Here is a 16136-nt window from a genome sequence, read left to right as displayed (position 1 = left end):
TTTCGGCCCTTCTATAAACTCGTAAGGCCCCTTCTTGGGATGAGTGACCAGGCAGAGCTGGCCCTGTAACAGCGAGCCTTCATGTTTTTGGTGTGATCTCCTTGACTCTAATCTAATCATCTCCCTCATCATTCTTCAGCCAGCCAGCCCTGACCTCTCTCTACAGTGATGAAAACTTGCATGACTCACAGAAGGTGAGGTGGTGGGTGAAGTGCATCAACTGAGGGCGTGTACACAGCAGGGCAGGAAGGCTGGGTTTGAGTCACGCCCGTTTGTGGGACGGGGCATCTTTCTGTAATGATGGAGATCAAGTTGGTTGAGAAAACACTTGTTCATTTCGTTTCATGCTTGCTTTCTCAGAGTCTCCCTTCCTCTGGTACTGGCTTGCTCTCATCTGATGGACAGGAGAGATCGATCTACGCGACAGTCAGCTGTTTACCCTGCCCCTGGGAATCGGGAGGGATGGTTCAAAAGGGTGATCACAGTGGAGTTCCTAAAATATGTCCAACCTTTTGGCATTTTTGCCCTTTGAGGACATCTGGGGGCTGCGGGGGTGATGTCTAGGGCTTCTGAGTTTGCTCTTGGTGGCTTGGATTTACATTGAGTGTTTGCTTTTCTTAGATGGGGGCATGCCTGCGTATTCAAGGTGGCACAAACGTGGTGCCGAAGTGACTGACGTCCAGGGGTGTGGGTCGGGCAAATCTGGCTCTTTCTTTACCTTTTTGTCTTGGGTCGAAAAATGGCTTTTCCTAAGTCTGTTTGGGAGTAAGCCTCTTTCCTCCCCTGCCCTACTGGTGTGGGATGTTAATTTTTGCCTTGGGGAATAGGTGATCAGCCCAGCAATAAATTGGCTGATGGAGAGCAGCTGATGACAATGTGGTTTAACATGACTTTCCTTTATGGCTGAGGATGCAGAAGGTGCATTCCCCGGGGTATGAGACCAAGGCCTCATCCCTTGGCATGGAGTGCCTGGGGGCCTCCCAAACCCGGTTCCTTCCTCATCTTTCCGAAGAAACTGACTCCTTTCTCCAGGATCTGCCAACAAGTGGCGTGTAGGCTGGGAAAGGTTGGAAGGTCCTTTTCTGTGATCTGCCTGTGCCAGTGGCTGAAGTTAGCGAGGTACCCAAGGGAGAATGCAGTGCCTCCCTGAAGGAGCAATTTGACTGTCCTTTGGGCTGGATGTCAGGGGTGCAGAGAAGAAAGGGGTGGGCTTGGAGCGGGGCGGTCCACCTGAGCACTTTCCGTATCTCCCCATGCCACTTTTCTGAGTCACCTCGGACCAAGACGCCCTTGGCACTTGGCCTGCTGTGTCCTCAAGCCCTGCTAGGAACACGCTCCCACATCCAAGGTGTACCCGACACCATGTACTAAGGTGTTGCTGTCTTTGAACTTGCCATTTTGCTTTCTGGCTCTGTTTGGACGAAAGCACTCTGTTTTCCTTCCAGATTAGCGGCGAAGGTGGCACAGTATCAGAAATGCCTTTTCAACATGCTCATAATTTTAAAAGCTAAAGCCAGTGTTCAGAAAAACAGGTGTGACTTGTATTTCTTTCTCTTTTTCCCCTCTAGCTCATATTTCTAATTATGGCCATGCTCTTTCCTTTTAGGAAGGCACCAAAGTCGTCCAGCCCATATTCCTGGGGAAAATTATTAGTTATTTTGAAAACTACGACCCTACCGACTCTGCGGCTTTGCGAGAAGCTTACATCTATGCCACGGTGCTGACCACCTGCACGCTGGTCCTGGCCATCCTACACCACCTGTACTTCTACCATGTGCAGTGTGCAGGCATGCGGTTAAGGGTCGCCATGTGTCACATGATTTATCGGAAGGTAAGTGGCCACCAGCATCAAAACGAGACCCCTTGCTCAGAGCAATAGCTGCTTTGGGGGAAAAGTTGTATGTCCAGCCAACATTTTGTGCAGAGTCCTTGGACCCTTAAAGAGAAGTGTGGATTTGCATCTGCTGGTTTTTGTTGTGCTTTTGTTGAAGCAGGCCCTGTCAGTATATCTTGCAAATTGTCGGGCAGTGATCACATCTGAACATAGCTGGCTGTCAAAAAAACAGATGTATGCTAGAATTGAATGGAAACACAAGCCCCAAATTTATTTTCAGTGTTTTCAGGCCTTAATTTAATATAGTTGTATTGGTGGAAATTTTTGTGGTTGATTAAAGCCTTCATTGACACCCACTGCAGTGGTTGGGTCTAAAAGGTAAATCCAGGAGAAAAAAATACGCTTGACAAAGGTTATCATTATGTTTTCTATGATTTTGTTAACTCAAGAGAAACATAGTTGGATCCATGCCAAATATAGTCTCACTACATTCTGTGGTTATGTTTGTTTTTGATGGTATGAAAGAAGACAGTTGAATTTGTGATAAAATTTGAAATTTAACATTGTATTTTAGTAATTTTAGAGCAAACTGATGGTTCCATTTGTTTTATATTGTTTTTAATTCAAGTCATTGTTTTATGCAGTTATTTCCTTTTGTGTGTATTATAGCATTTGGGTGATAAGACCTAATATGATGGGGGCCTCCCGGTGGCGCAGCGGTTGAGCGCTCGGTTGTGAAGCTACCAGCAGCCTCTGCAGCACTGGTTCCATCCCCGGCTGCTCCCCGGCCACCCGAGGAGGGTCCAACATGGCGCGCAGACCTCTCCTGCCACCTGCTGCTCCCCTCAGCAGTGTACCTCCTTCTGCCTGCTCTGCTCCCCGCTCTGGCTCTGGTGAATTCTCTCACCCTCCCGTGCTTCTGACTGTACTCAGTGCTTGTATAAATAAATAAATAAATCTTTAAAAAAAAAAAAAAAGACCCAATATGATGGGTTCAATATTTTTGTATTGTGAAATGCCATACACTATTCCATCATTTACCCTGGCTTAATTATTATGGAAGGAATAGGGGTTTCAGGCGCTTTTTTAATTTTTAATTTATTTTTTCAAAGATTTATCTTTATTTATTTATGCATACAAAAACTGGGGTATAGACCAGAGATGTGGAGGGTGAGAGGCTGATCTACTGAAATGCACTGCTGAGGGGAGCAGCAGGTGGGATATGAGAGGTCTGTTATGCCATGTGGGTCAGCTCCCCGACTGGGGATCGATCTCAGGCCATGGTGGTGATAACCCTGAGCCTTAACCTGTACACCACCAGGGAGGCCTGATTTCAGGTGCTTTTACAGAGTTGCCCACAGATAAGCCAATGTCAAGAGCTGATGGCTTCCTAAACCTCCATCCTGGATATCTCTTTGACTTGAAGGGTTTGCATAAAAAAATTAAAATTCTCCTTTGAGTGTATTATATACTTGCGATTTGCTGAGCTCCGGTGCATTTAAGGGTGCTGACCACCAAAAATAGTTTCTTTTTGAGATGATGGGTGTGTTCACAGCCTATACGTACATCAAAACCTCATGCTGTACACCTTGAATATACACAGGTTGATTAAAACGAATTAACACCCTCACTGAAACACAAAACCAATTTAAACCTAAAGCATTGCTTCTTCTACCTGCTTGCTACTTATCTAGAGCTCTTTCTAGTGTTTACTTCTTGCGAGGACCCTTCTCCACATCTTCTTGTCAACGGACATTGAGTAATCTTGAATTGTGCGAATCCCGGAGGCCTGGCCTCTCATGGTCTTTGGGGGGCTCCTGTTCTGTGACCTGGAAATGGTGGTGATGCCTGCACCCCCTGGTCTAGGGGTCCTGGCCCCTCTGCTCCCCCCTCCTTGCCTCTTCCCCACTCCTTCCACCTTACTCCCCTCTTGTTCCCACTTTTCCCCTCTTTCTTCTCCCCACTCCTGTCTTCCTCTCCTCTGTCACTTTGTTGTACCCCTACCATTTAGGAGACAAATACTCAGATTTAGGTCTGAGTTAGCTAGATTTTTATCTTTTCAAATCATGCTTAGCTCCCATAAAGAAAGCGGACCATCCAGGAGGACCGTCCTCCAGCATGCCACTGTGAAAACTGCCAGCCCCGAAGCCGGGTCAGGGGAGGGCTGGGTTGCAGGTGTTCCCGGTGCGCAGGAGGTGGCCGTCCACCTGTTTTTCTTTCTCTTCCCACTACTGCTTTGGAAAGTCACCTTAGGGAAATCCCATCTGTCTTGGCCCATTTGCTTACCTGAATGTAAACATCTCCCAAAGGTATTAATTTGCTGGCTTGGTTGGTCTAGAAGAATTGTCCCTTTATCCAGTTAGAGCTCTTGGGTTAAGCCATTGACAGATGTAACCTGAAATTCCAGAAACGTGGGAGAAAGGCACATTTCCTCGTGCCCTGCCTGGGATCTAGAATCCTGCTGAGGCAAAGAAACAGGACCCTGCGCACAGGTGGGCAGGTGGGGCCAGCAGGCGCTGCAGGTGCACGGCCCCGCCTCCTGATCCCGCCCCAGGGTGTTATAAATGGAGCAGCTGTTAAGCTCCTAGTCCTCATTTGTGATACAGAGTGACCTCTGGGATGCCTCACATGGGAAAATGACTTGTCCTTTGTTTACCTTTGCATGGCTGGCAAAGGTGACTGGCACCTTTCGACCATTTGTTTTTTAAATTGTAAAATCTGCATAATCTACAATTTGCCACCTGAACCCTTTTGAAGAACATCTTTGAGGTGGCAGCAAGAGCCGGGAATCACCGCCCCCCCCCCCCCCCCCCGCCCCCAGCCCCAGAACTCTTTCAGCTTCCCAAACTGAAGCTCTGTCCCCATCACCTACGGCCTCACCTCGCCCTCTCTACTGAGGTCACTGTTCTATTTTCAGCATCCATAAATCTGATGACTCCAGGTCCCTCATTCCATTGGATTCATACCACACACGTCATTTTGTGTCTGGCTTATGTCATGTAGCATAATGTCGTAAAGGTTGATCCACAGTATAGCGTGTGTCAGAATCCAATTCCTTTTTCGGGCTGACTAGTAACCTGACCCCATCACATTGTGTGTGTCCGTCCATCTGTCAGTGGACACTGGCTGCCTTGCCCCTTTGGGCTGTTGTGAAAAGTGCTGCTGGAGACATGGGTGTGCAGATACTTGTTCAAGTCCACACCTCAGTTCTTGGGTACATCCCTCCATGTGGCAGTGCTGGACCCAGAGGCCACGTCTCGTTGGTTTTCAGAGGCGCTGCCTTACTCTCCCGTCATGGGGAAGTCATTTTTCATCTCCACGTGATCACAGATTTTTCTAATAGAAACCTCCCTGGTGGTGCAAGGGGTTAAGTCTCAGCACTGTGAAGCTATTCGCAGCCTCTACAGCAGGAATTCGATCCCCAGCCAGGGAGCTACCCACATGGCACATCAGACCTCTCCTGACTCACCCGCTGCTCCCCTTAACAGTTTATTTCAGTTGATCTGCCTGTTCTGCTCCCTGCTCTGTCTCTGGTGAATCCTCTTACCCACCCCGCCCCTGCTCCTCTGGCTGTACCCCAGCTTTTGTATGCATAAATAAATCTTTAAAAAAATTGAAGACTAATAAAGAGGAACTTCTATGAAATTTGGTATTTTGCTTGAATCAGTGGCTCCACTCGTCAGAATGCTGAATAGCTCATGGCGGCTTTTCCAGGTTTCTCAGATCTCTAGGAGCATCTTCAGAACTCTGTACCAAATGGAAGGATTCACAGTGCAGGCTGTGCTTTTTGTACAGTCATCAGATTGGCAATAAGAATCCAACATCCTCCCCACAGTCATGTTTTGAGCCTCCATCGTGCCGTTCATTTTGGAAAGTCGCCCCTAGACCGTGGCCATATCCCATTGGGATGTGTTGCTGTAGGGTAAGGTAAAAAAGTGTCAAGCTTTTCTGCCTTCCCGCCATCAGGATGGATGATGGATCCTTGCGGTCCTGAATGCATGCCTGGTGGCGGGCACCTGGAGTGGGGTGTGGGCATGCGTAAGTGGGTGCACCTGGGCTGAGAGACTGGGCTTATAAGGCAGCGTCATGGGGACGCCAGCAAGAGAATGGGACAATGGAGCGAAAGAACGAGAGCACCACCAGCAGAGAAACAGGCCATAGGAGAACGCCAGAGAGCCCAGTAAGAGTGAAGACTTGCCCGGGGCTTGGGGGCCTGCCAGCCTCCCGACCCACCTGCCTGCCGTGTCCCTGGCAAATCCCAATGGAAACCTGCAAAAGCTACCGCGGGCTCCAGGACTCCTCCTTACCCGTCTGCTTAAGTCATGGAGAACCTGCCCTCCGGCCCATCCTGCCGCTACAGCTGCTGTCTCCTCTACCGGGGACCAGTGGCCTACTGGCTGCTTTTGTTCCTGGCCAGGACCCAGAAGCGGGAGGGCATGCCCGGCTTCTAATCTCAAGGGGTTACTTCCCTGGTGTGGAGCAGAGATGGGCCAGGGCAGGGGAGGGTGGTAGCACAGGCTAGATGAGCGTGGGTGCCTGCTTCCGAACCAGCCCTCGGCAGAAAGGGGACAGATCTGCTGGCCTGGCCCCGGCCTTAGGCCCCGTGTGCCCGGCATCTGGACCTGGGATGGGCAGGATGACAGAGTCAGCAATCAGGAGAACCAGGTGTAGGGTAAGGTAAAAGGTATCAGGCTTTTCTGCCCTCCCGCCATCAGGATAGACGAGGGAACCCTGTGGTCCTGAATGCGTGCCTGATGGCGGCACCTGGAGTAGGGTGTGGGCATAGGTAGATGGAATTCAGCTGAGCTGAGACTGTGCTTTTTAAGGGCGGCGTCACGGGGACGCCAGGAGAAGACGAAGCAGAAGCCGAAAGAGAAGCCGAGAAGCAGCAGAACGAACGCCAGAGAGCCCAGATAGAGTGAAGACTTGCTGGGGGCTGGGAGGCCTACCAGCCTCCCAGCCCCCCAGCCAGCACCCTTGCCTGCCATATGCCTGGTGAACCCCAATAAAAGACCTGCAAAAAACCACTGAGGACTCTGACTCCTCCTTTACCCGGTCTGCATGGGATCAGAAAAGCTGCACTGTGTCATTGCTGCCGTTACACCAGGTCCTGTCATGTGACACAGAGGTGGTTTCCTGAGGCCATTAGCCCAGTTGGCCCCAGGTTTCCTGACATTGTGTCCAGTTTGAGGGGCTGGTGGCTCCTGAAGTGGACCGTGATGATAGCTGAGCTCTCTCCCAGCGCAGGTGCCAGCCACCGAGGTCACTGGCTCCCTGGTGCAGATTTCCTTATGGGGTCGGGACTGCTTGGCCCGATTTCTTATTCTGGATGAACTCTTGTCCTCACTATGGTGTTATTCAGGAAGTGGTTTGTGGGAGAAACTGTGTCGCTGTTTGTTTCATTTTCTAAGGTGATTTGACTCCCTGCAAATAACCTCCTTACCCTTTCCCTGTAGATCTGTTGTACAGGAATTTCTGAACAGTCAAGCCCTCATTTTCATTGATTCTGTACTTGCGATTTTGCCTGCTTGTGAAGTTTATTTGGAACCTGGAGGTCAGTACCCCAGGTTCTCTCCTTCCTGGTCATTTGTGGGCATCACGCTCATAGTTGCTAAAATTTGACTTGTTGTGTGACTGACACGCATATCACAGCTGGGGCCACACCGTCTTCAGCTCATGCTGTAAACAAGTGTCTCCAATTTTCTGCATTTCTGTGCCTTTTATTGGTGACTGCACTGTTTAAAACAGCCCCATGCAGAGTGCTAAAGTGTTGTCTGGTGTTCCTGGGCACAGGAAGCCTGCCCTGTGCCTTCCAGAGAAAATTGCTTGCGCGCCACACACCTGGTTCAGGTGTATGTTAATGCTGCTGGCTGTGAGTCCACTGTTAGGGAATTGGCAATAGCTACTAAATACGGTATTTCTTTAAACAAACACAGGTGAAACAAGGTTCCCTATGTATTGACCAGTTGATGAAAATGTTGTTACCACAGACTCAACAAAGCCAACCCTGCATCCCTGAGGAGCAATTAGGATTCACTCGTTCACATTCCCAGTGACTTTATAGGACGTAACTAGTGCAGATAATGAGCATCAAATAGATATTTCTGCATCGCCTCTCAAGGGGATGTTTCTGTAGATCAATATCCTGTTCAGAGAAAGAGTTTTCCTTACCCAAAGTGTATTTTTAATCCTTACGTGATTGAATTTTATTTTTAGAACTTGGAGGGGAACCTGCAAGCTCCCTGCATCCGCAGCATCTAGATTCCATATTACTATGTCCTCTTGGTCTTCCCCTTTCGTTTAATCCAGAATTTCTCTTAAAACCTCTCTTGACCACATTCCTGCTGCTTTTCAGGCTCTTGTCCAAAATTGTCTCTTAAGCCCCTTTTCTTTGTTTTCTGTGTTACGTAGGACACCAGCTTGAATCCAACCTGTGCATTTTGTGAAAAGTTAATGTCCCCCAGGGGCAGTGGGTCAGGGCCTGGCTTGCTGGGGGTAGCTGAGAGGCGCTCTGGGCTGCAGGTTTAGTTTTCTGCCATGAGGAGCTGGTCAGCTGGTCAGTTTGAAGGTCAGCGGTCAGGACAGCAGGCATTCTTCATCTGGGGCTGTGTGAAGGGAGTAGCGAGGCTCCAGGATGCAGAGGGTGCCCAAGCTGGTTGACTCTTTCTCGGCAATGCCTGTGGTCCACTGCAATAAATGTGGCCTGAATTACAAAAAAAAAAAAAAAAATAGATGCACTCGAGCGTGCCTCATGAGAAGGGAAGGGTTCCCCTGCAGCTTCCCCAGCTCCTTCCCAGCCCTCAGACCTGTCTGCCTCTGCATTTGCTCCCTGGCGTGTGGAAAGGCAACTGGTAGAAAGTTTTGTCAGTGAACGGACCACATGGTGTTACGTTCACAGAGCTCGGAACTTCACTGCAGGCCAATTTTATTCCAGGGTCGACTCTGTTGCTTTTCTTTCAGGTCAGACGGGGTGGTGTTGCAGATGACAGCTTCCTGGGGCTCACAGAAGCTGCAGGGTCACAGGGTTCAAGCTACTATTTTGCATGTTAGGCTGTAATTCTATTTCTTTCCTGAAAACACGGGCGGGCCAGTATCTCGAGATGGTTGTGGAAATGAAACTGCTCTTCATGAAAATTGGGTCTCCCCGCAACTGACACTACTTGGGTTGCACATTTGCTCTTCATGGTTATTTCCCCACTCTCCGACAGACCCATGTGAACTAGCCATGTGCTAACTGTAATGCTTTAAAAAACTGTCCCTTAAGCCCCTTTTCTTCACTTTCTGTGTTACGTAGGACACCAGCTTTGAATCCAGCCTGTGCATTTTGTGAAAAGTTAATGTCCCCCAGCAGCAGCGGGTCAGGGCCTGGCTTGCTGGGGGTAGCTGAGAGGCGCACTGGGCTGTAGGTTTAGTTTTCTGCCAGGAGGAGCTGGAGCTGACAAGCCAAGTTGGTCACATGTGTTGCATTCCCATCAGCAGTATATGAGTTCCAGATATTTCCATCCACACCGAGACTTGGTGTGGCCAGTGTTCTTCACTGGGGTTGTTCATGGGTGTCAGTTAGCACCTCATGCTGGTCTTCATGCTCACTTCATCGCTGACTGCTAGTTCCTTTGTACCTGCCTATTAGCTGTGTGGTGTCAGCCCTTTGTTCCCCTCCACCCTTTTTATGTTGGGCCTTTTTATTGTCTTCTTACTTTTGAACTGTAGGACCTCTGTATAGTCGGGATTCCAGCCCTTTATCAGCTGTGTGAATTGCAAACCTTTTCTTCCAGTCTGTGGTTTGCGTTTTTGTTTTCCTAACAAGGTCTTTTGATGAGTGGAATGTTTTGGCCTTGATGATGTCCTGTTTATCAACTTTTTCTTTCATGGTTAGAGATTCTTATGTCCTTTTCAAGACTCCTCCCATTTAAAAAATTTTTCATTTTGTTATTACCCCCTCACAGGTGTCATTTTACCCTTATGATACCTCTCAAATCTCACTTTATTTTTTCTACTAGATTTTTTAAAAAAGATTTATTTTATTTTATTTATACAAGCACTGGGTAGAATCAGAAGCGCGGGAGGGTGAGAGAATTCACCAGAGCCAGAGCAGGGAACAGAACAGGCAGGCAGATGAAATACCCTGCTGAGGGGAGCAGTGGGCGGCAGGAGAGGTCTGTCACGCGATGTGGGACCCTCGCCTGTGGCTGGGGATCAAACCGGTGCTGCAGAGGCTGCGGGCAGCTTTGCAGCCCAGCGCTCAACTGCTGCGCCACCAAGGGAGGCCCTTTTCTACTAGATTTTTATAAGTATTTTTCTTGACTGCATTGTCCTGAAGTATTTATCTTGGTTATTTTTATTTGCTTTACTGTACATACACTCAAACTCTTTCCATTTTGTCGTCAGTGGCAGAATTTTATCTTTCCCTGTGACTGAGCAGTATTGCATTGCGCAGTCATGCCACATCTTCTTGACCCAGTCCTCTGCTAGTGGGCACTGGGCTGCTTATACACCCTAGCTGTTGTAAGTAGTGCTGCAATAAACATTGCGGAGCTTATCATTTTTGGGGTTGATTGTTTCAAAATTCTTTGTAGAGGGCCTCCCTGGTGGCGCAAGGGCTTAAGTCTCAACACTATGAAGCTGTCTGCAGCCTCTGCAGCACGAGTTTGATCCCTGGTCAGGGAGCTGACCCACATGGTGCAGCAGACCTTTCCTGTCTCGCCTGCTGCTCCCCTCAGCAGTGTATTTCAGTAGATCTGCTTGTTCTGCTCCCCAGTGTGTCTCTGGTGAATCCTCTCATCCCTGCACCTCTGGCCTGAGAGTCTGGGCCTGGGCTATGGCAACCTTCACCTCACATGTGTCCCTTCTTTTGGGGCCCAGCCTCGCTTTGCTTGTTACTCGGAGCCTGGAAACGTCGCCTATCCAGGTGTGTGGCTGCATATCCACTAGCAGCCATTCAGTGTTTGTCAGTGGCCACATCTCCTCACTGCGCTTAACAGCTGGCTGTTTATGAGCCTTGCTGCTGGAGCCCTGTGTGCATAGCGCAGCTGTTTGACTTGACTTCTGAGGCTGAGGCTCAGGGAATCCTACCCTGAGTCACCTTTGTGCTTCGTAACAGCCCAGACCTGGGACTCATCCCCGGGCCCCTGAGCAAAATGCCTAGGCATGTGCATGTTCAACCTGTGCCCTAGGGGTTCTTAGCATCAGGATTGCTTAGGGGGTGCCCCACTGGGAAATGGAGGGACCACAGACCAGGCTGGGCCATGGGGGACCTGGTACTTTGAAAAGTGAAAGTGGCTCCCTGTACACCTGTCCAGGTGTGTCCTGCGCTCTTGACTGCCAGTTAAACACTGTTTCTGCTTGCCTGAAAATTTTTTATTCTCTAGGTTGGGGAGCTTTGGTTAGTGGTTATTTTCTTTCAGTTCTTCTAAGGTAAATGTTTTGTGTTTGAAGTGGGCACATTTTTGATATCTAATGGCGGCCATGTGCACACGACATGACATTGCCAGGCTCTCAGCTTCTGAACATACCAGTCAGTGGCATCAAGTCCCTTCCCTATCATCCACCTCTGGAACTCTTTATCAAGACTACAGCTGGGCCCCTGTATTGCTACAGCTCCCCATTCTCACACCCAGCCCTTCTTCTTTCTGTCTCTATTAAAGGCCTGTTGTCCTTATCTCATGCAAATAGCATCACACAGAATTTGCCATCAGGTGACTCAGCTTATTTCTCTAAGCATCATGGCCTCAAGGTTGATTTCCTTGTTGAACAGGCACAGGTCACCCATTCACTGTGTGTTCGCTGAGAAGATCCCTGTTCACCTCGAGCCTGAACTGGGGTGTGGTGAAGTTCCACAAGGAGGTGGAGGAAAGATAGGGGTGTCCTAGAGCACCCACCCTGCTCTGGCTCCCAACTCTGAGCGAGCAGCTCTGTCTTGCTTATGTTTTGAAGTCCTCTCCTTCTTCCTGCTCCCTCGGGGACCCATTAGCTGAACCTAATAGGGCCACTTAATAGGGTCACTTCTTTGTTCAGTGTCTCTGTGTCATAATAGCTGTGGGCTCCCAGCTGTTGCTTGGTGCCTTCCACTCCAGCAAGTAGGGGAATGTGGGATTTGAAAAGTGGAGTTTGGGAAAGAGGGTGATGGAGGGGTCACCATGTGGGAGATGGCTTCACTTCATTATCCTGGACACTTGGGTCCTAGTTCTCGCCACACACATTGATGCGAGAAATCAAGGCGTGGCTGCTTTGACTTAGAGTGACTCTCAAAATCATGTTGTGACCACAGTGTATAGACTGTATGTAAGGGCAGGACTTGGACACGGTGCAGGTTTTCTGATCCCATGCAGACCGGGTAAAGGAGGAGTCAGAGTCCTTAGTGGGTTTTTGCAGGTCTTTTATTGGAGTTCACCAGGCATATGGCAGGCAGGGGTGCTGGCTGGGGGGCTGGGAGGCTGGCAGACCTCCCAGCCCCCAGCAAGTCTTCACTCTATCTGGGCTCTCTGGCGTTCTCTGCTTCTGCTTTGGCTTCTCCTTCAGGTGCTGCTGCTGCTGCTGCTACTGCTGCTGCTGGTGCTACTGGCGTCCCCCCGTGATGCCGCCCTTAAAAGCACAGTCTTAGCTCAGCTGAATCCCATCTACCTATGCCCACACCCTATTTCAGGTGCCCGCCATCAGGCATGCATTCAGGACAAGGATCCATCATCTATCCTGATGGCGGAAGGGCAGAAAAGCCTGATATTTTCTTTACCCTACACTGTATCTCCTTACTTTTCTGTTTGCACAGATGTCTTCATTTTCTGTGAGCTTCTAAGATGGTGTTGGAAAGGCCAGTGAGCAATGCAGCGAGTTTTGCAGTGTTCTTCCTATTCAAGTGTGTTCTAGATCCACCTTCTCAGGTCCAGTGCTTTGATCAGCGTAAATCATTAGGATAAAGGAAAATGGCCACTTGTGAAATAGTTCATTTTGATGACTTGTCAGTAAGATTATGTCCAGGGCCTCCCCTGGTGGCTCATGCAGTTGAGCGCCGCATTGTGAAGCTGTCCGCAGCCTCTGCAGCGCTGGTTCGATCCCGGCTGGCTGGCGAGGGTCCCACATGGCACAGCAGACCTCTCCTGTCTCTCCTGCTGCTCCCCTCAGCAGTGTATTTCGTCAGTCTGCCTGTTCTGCTCCCTGCTCTGGCTCTGATGAATTCTCTCACCCTCCCGCGCATCTGGCCTGTATCCTGGTTCTTGTATAAATAAGTGAATAAATCTTTTTAAAAAAAAAAGATTATGTCCAAGAGGTGACTTTGTATGTAGGTAGCATATTGCTTCCTCTTATACTCTTTTGGTATGAAAAAAAGGCACATGAAAAGCAAAATAACTAGGATCTTCTTTATAGACAATATGATCTTAAATATAGTCGCTATAAAAGACTTAGCATCTGCCCTCGCATATACATTCTTGAAGCAATTCATGCCCTTTTTTTTTTTTTTTTTAAGCAGGGGTCTTTTTTTTTTTTTTAATTTAGATTTATTTATTTATTTATACAAGCATTGGGTACAGTCAGAAGCGCGGGAGGGTGAGAGAATTCACCAGAGCCAGAGCGGGGAGCAGAGCAGGCAGAAGGACCGAAGTACACTGCTGAGGGGAGCAGCGGGCGGCAGGAGAGGTCTGCGCGCCATGTGGGACCCTCCTCCTGTGGCCGGGAAGCAGCCGGGGATCGAACCTGCTCTGCAGAGGCTGCGGGCAGCTTCGCAACCCAGCGCTCAACCGCTGCGCCACCGGGGAGGCCCAATTCATGCCCTTTTTGAGAAGATAAACACATTTTTGTTGTTTTTATAATTCTTTTGGAAAACGTGACAGAGAAGATTTCCATAGTTTTAGTCTCCCCTTTGTTGGGGGCACAGTTCATTTGCATTTTTAGTACCAGTCTTTTTCCTTGTCTGACCCGAAAACCTTTGCCCTGTGTTCTCTCTCTCTCTCTCTCTCTCTCTCTCTCTCTCTCTCTCTCTCTGTCTTTCTCCCCCCCCCCCCCAACCCCTTACTCTCGCTGTCACAGAATCTGTGTTAGTGTACCTGGCTCCCTACCAGCTGGCATCACCCATTTCTCTGTTCCCATTTCTCTTGTGGGGTAAAACAGTCAGACAGGGTTTCTGCTTGAAGCAAGAACTTGGTGATAGAAGGGCTGGGATATGGGGGCTTCCACTCATTACCTGGGGATGCAGCTTCACTTAGAACTTAGCTACCATCAAAGTGTCTTCCTAGGCTTTGCATAGGTGTTAGTAGATGTGATTAATGAGTCATTTTCCTGTAACAGTAGCGACTCCCCCCATTGCTCACAAAACATGTGCTTTAGTTAATAATTAGGTTTTCTGAAATGTTGTCGAGGCTCCGGGGAACACCTCAGGGTAGTGTTTTCCTGTTGCATTCTCACCAGCAAACTGCCGGGCACTGCGGTGCCGCCAGGAGGGGCCTGACAGAGCTCTTGCTGCCTTCACCCCACAGGTCTCGAGCTTCCCTGGGTGATGGAGAGGCTGGTCCAGGGACACAAAGAAAGCGCATAGGCTCCAGCCTTTTTTTCATACCCAGTTCACCTGGAAACTGCCTTATCTGCAAACTCAACTCTGGGGAAGGGCCAGGAGCCGGCAGATAAACTAGAAACACAGACACGGGGACACACTCTTTTCTGTTCTGAAAGTCTTGTATGTTCTTCTTAGCCTGTTTGCTCTGACCTATATGGGGTCCACATGGTGGGCCTCATGCTCTGGGGGTCACTTGTCCACTCTGGTCTTGCCGGTCTCTGCACTCCAACAGGTCACAGTGGTCTATGGTGCACAGCGGAGTTAGGAGGAATCTGAATGACTAAATGTCAGATCTCCAAGGCTGGGAGAGAGCTTCCTGTGCAGCCTGGCTGGGTTGTGTGCCAGGCGTGGAAATTCAGGTCCTCCTCCAAAAATAAAAGCAGTGGAGTGCTCAGATTATAGAGACCGCAGGTGGAAGGTTTTGTCTGGACTTGGTTTTGTATTTCCTGGAATCCCTTTTTACAGACCCACAGAGGGAGCTGACTCATGTGGCGGTGCCTCCCATGTGGGTTCATAGGATTGGAGGCTGTTAGGTTATAAATTCCTGGGCCCTCCCCTCAGAAATCAGATTAATGGCTTTAGATTACTCAATGATGAATGTGGGTAGGGCAGCATTACTCAGCAACTCTGGGCAAGAATATTGGAAAAATACAGGTAATTTTCTGCTTCAAGTGATCTGAATACGCTCATCACAGTTGCCAGCTGCAGAATTACCCAGTTCACCTGGAAACTGCCTTATCTGCAAACTCAACTCTGGGGAAGGGCCAGGAGCCGGCAGATAAACTAGAAACACAGACACGGGGACACACTCTTTTCTGTTCTGAAAGTCTTGTATGTTCTTCTTAGCCTGTTTGCTCTGACCTATATTATGAAGTCACCTCCTTGTTTAGAAACAGAAGTCAGTAATGGGGATGTGGTCTGATGAGGACGTGATGAAGGATTATCCTGACTGCAGGGGTATGATGGGATTATAAAGTGCTCAGAGTTCAAAAAGCCTGGCCATATCGGCACCCCGGGGAGCAGGTGTCCACTGCACCCTGAGGATCACTGACTTTGGGTGTGAGGCGGGGTGCAGACCAGGGATCTGAACAGGAAGCTGGTGAGCTAGAGTTTGCACCTTCCAACCTAAGGCAAAGGGGAACCCAAAAGAACAGATCCCTGGGCGTTGATTTGCGAGTAGTTCCTCTCTGCTCTGGGCGAGAGCTGTCAGCTATGACATGCGCATCCTTGATTAGATCCAAACTTAAATTTTCTCATTTAATGAGCAACCGTGGTCCCTTTTATTGCATTTAAAGATAAATGATGAGTGTCTGTTCCCTGTCAGGCGGGAATCCTTTCAGCTTGTCTCATCTGCAGGATAGGAATAATTCCTCCTTTACAAGGTGGCTTCCTGTTGGTTGTCTGTCTCTCTAAATGGAGTGTCATGACGTCATTCTTGTGTCATGATGTCATATGGGTCTAAGCTCTCAGGACCTGGTGGTTTCTGACTGGTCACACCAGATGCTCTCCCAGAGGTGTGAACAGAGTGTACAAGTGAATTTTGGTTTTGTGGGGTTTTTTTGTGGTCTTACGTAGCATCTCGATCATTGGTTTTTATACTTTTCCTTTGCAATGTGAAACATTTAAAGTCCCCCATTTCCTCTGTAACCCACAAATGATGATAGCGCATATTTTTGCTATCATTTCTTGAGAAATAGTTCTGATTTCCCTTGGGATCTCTGGTCACCCTTGACACACAGCTATTGAGAAAGGCATTGT

General features: G+C 49.0%; 1 protein-coding gene across 3 annotated transcripts in view; it reads left to right on the top strand.

The window, feature by feature from the left end:
* Positions 1 to 16136, top strand: part of ABCC4 (ATP binding cassette subfamily C member 4 (PEL blood group)) — a gene marked incomplete at both ends in the record, with an annotated part of 194785 nt that overhangs the window by 43586 nt on the left and 135063 nt on the right. For 2 of the 3 annotated variants that reach the window (XM_084235702.1, XM_084235700.1), the window contains one exon: positions 1607 to 1831. The exons of the other annotated variant lie outside the window; for it this stretch is intronic. In XM_084235702.1, coding sequence (XP_084091828.1) covers positions 1607 to 1831 — 225 coding nt within the window. The remainder of the gene's footprint in view (positions 1 to 1606; positions 1832 to 16136) is intronic. 3 annotated transcript variants of the gene reach the window in all.

The sequence above is a fragment of the Talpa europaea genome (assembly GCF_964194135.1).
Source record: "Talpa europaea genome assembly, chromosome: 6".
NCBI lineage: Eukaryota > Metazoa > Chordata > Mammalia > Eulipotyphla > Talpidae > Talpa > Talpa europaea.
The sequence above is the reverse complement of the archived record's forward strand: the minus strand, read 5'-3'. Positions and strand labels throughout refer to the sequence as shown.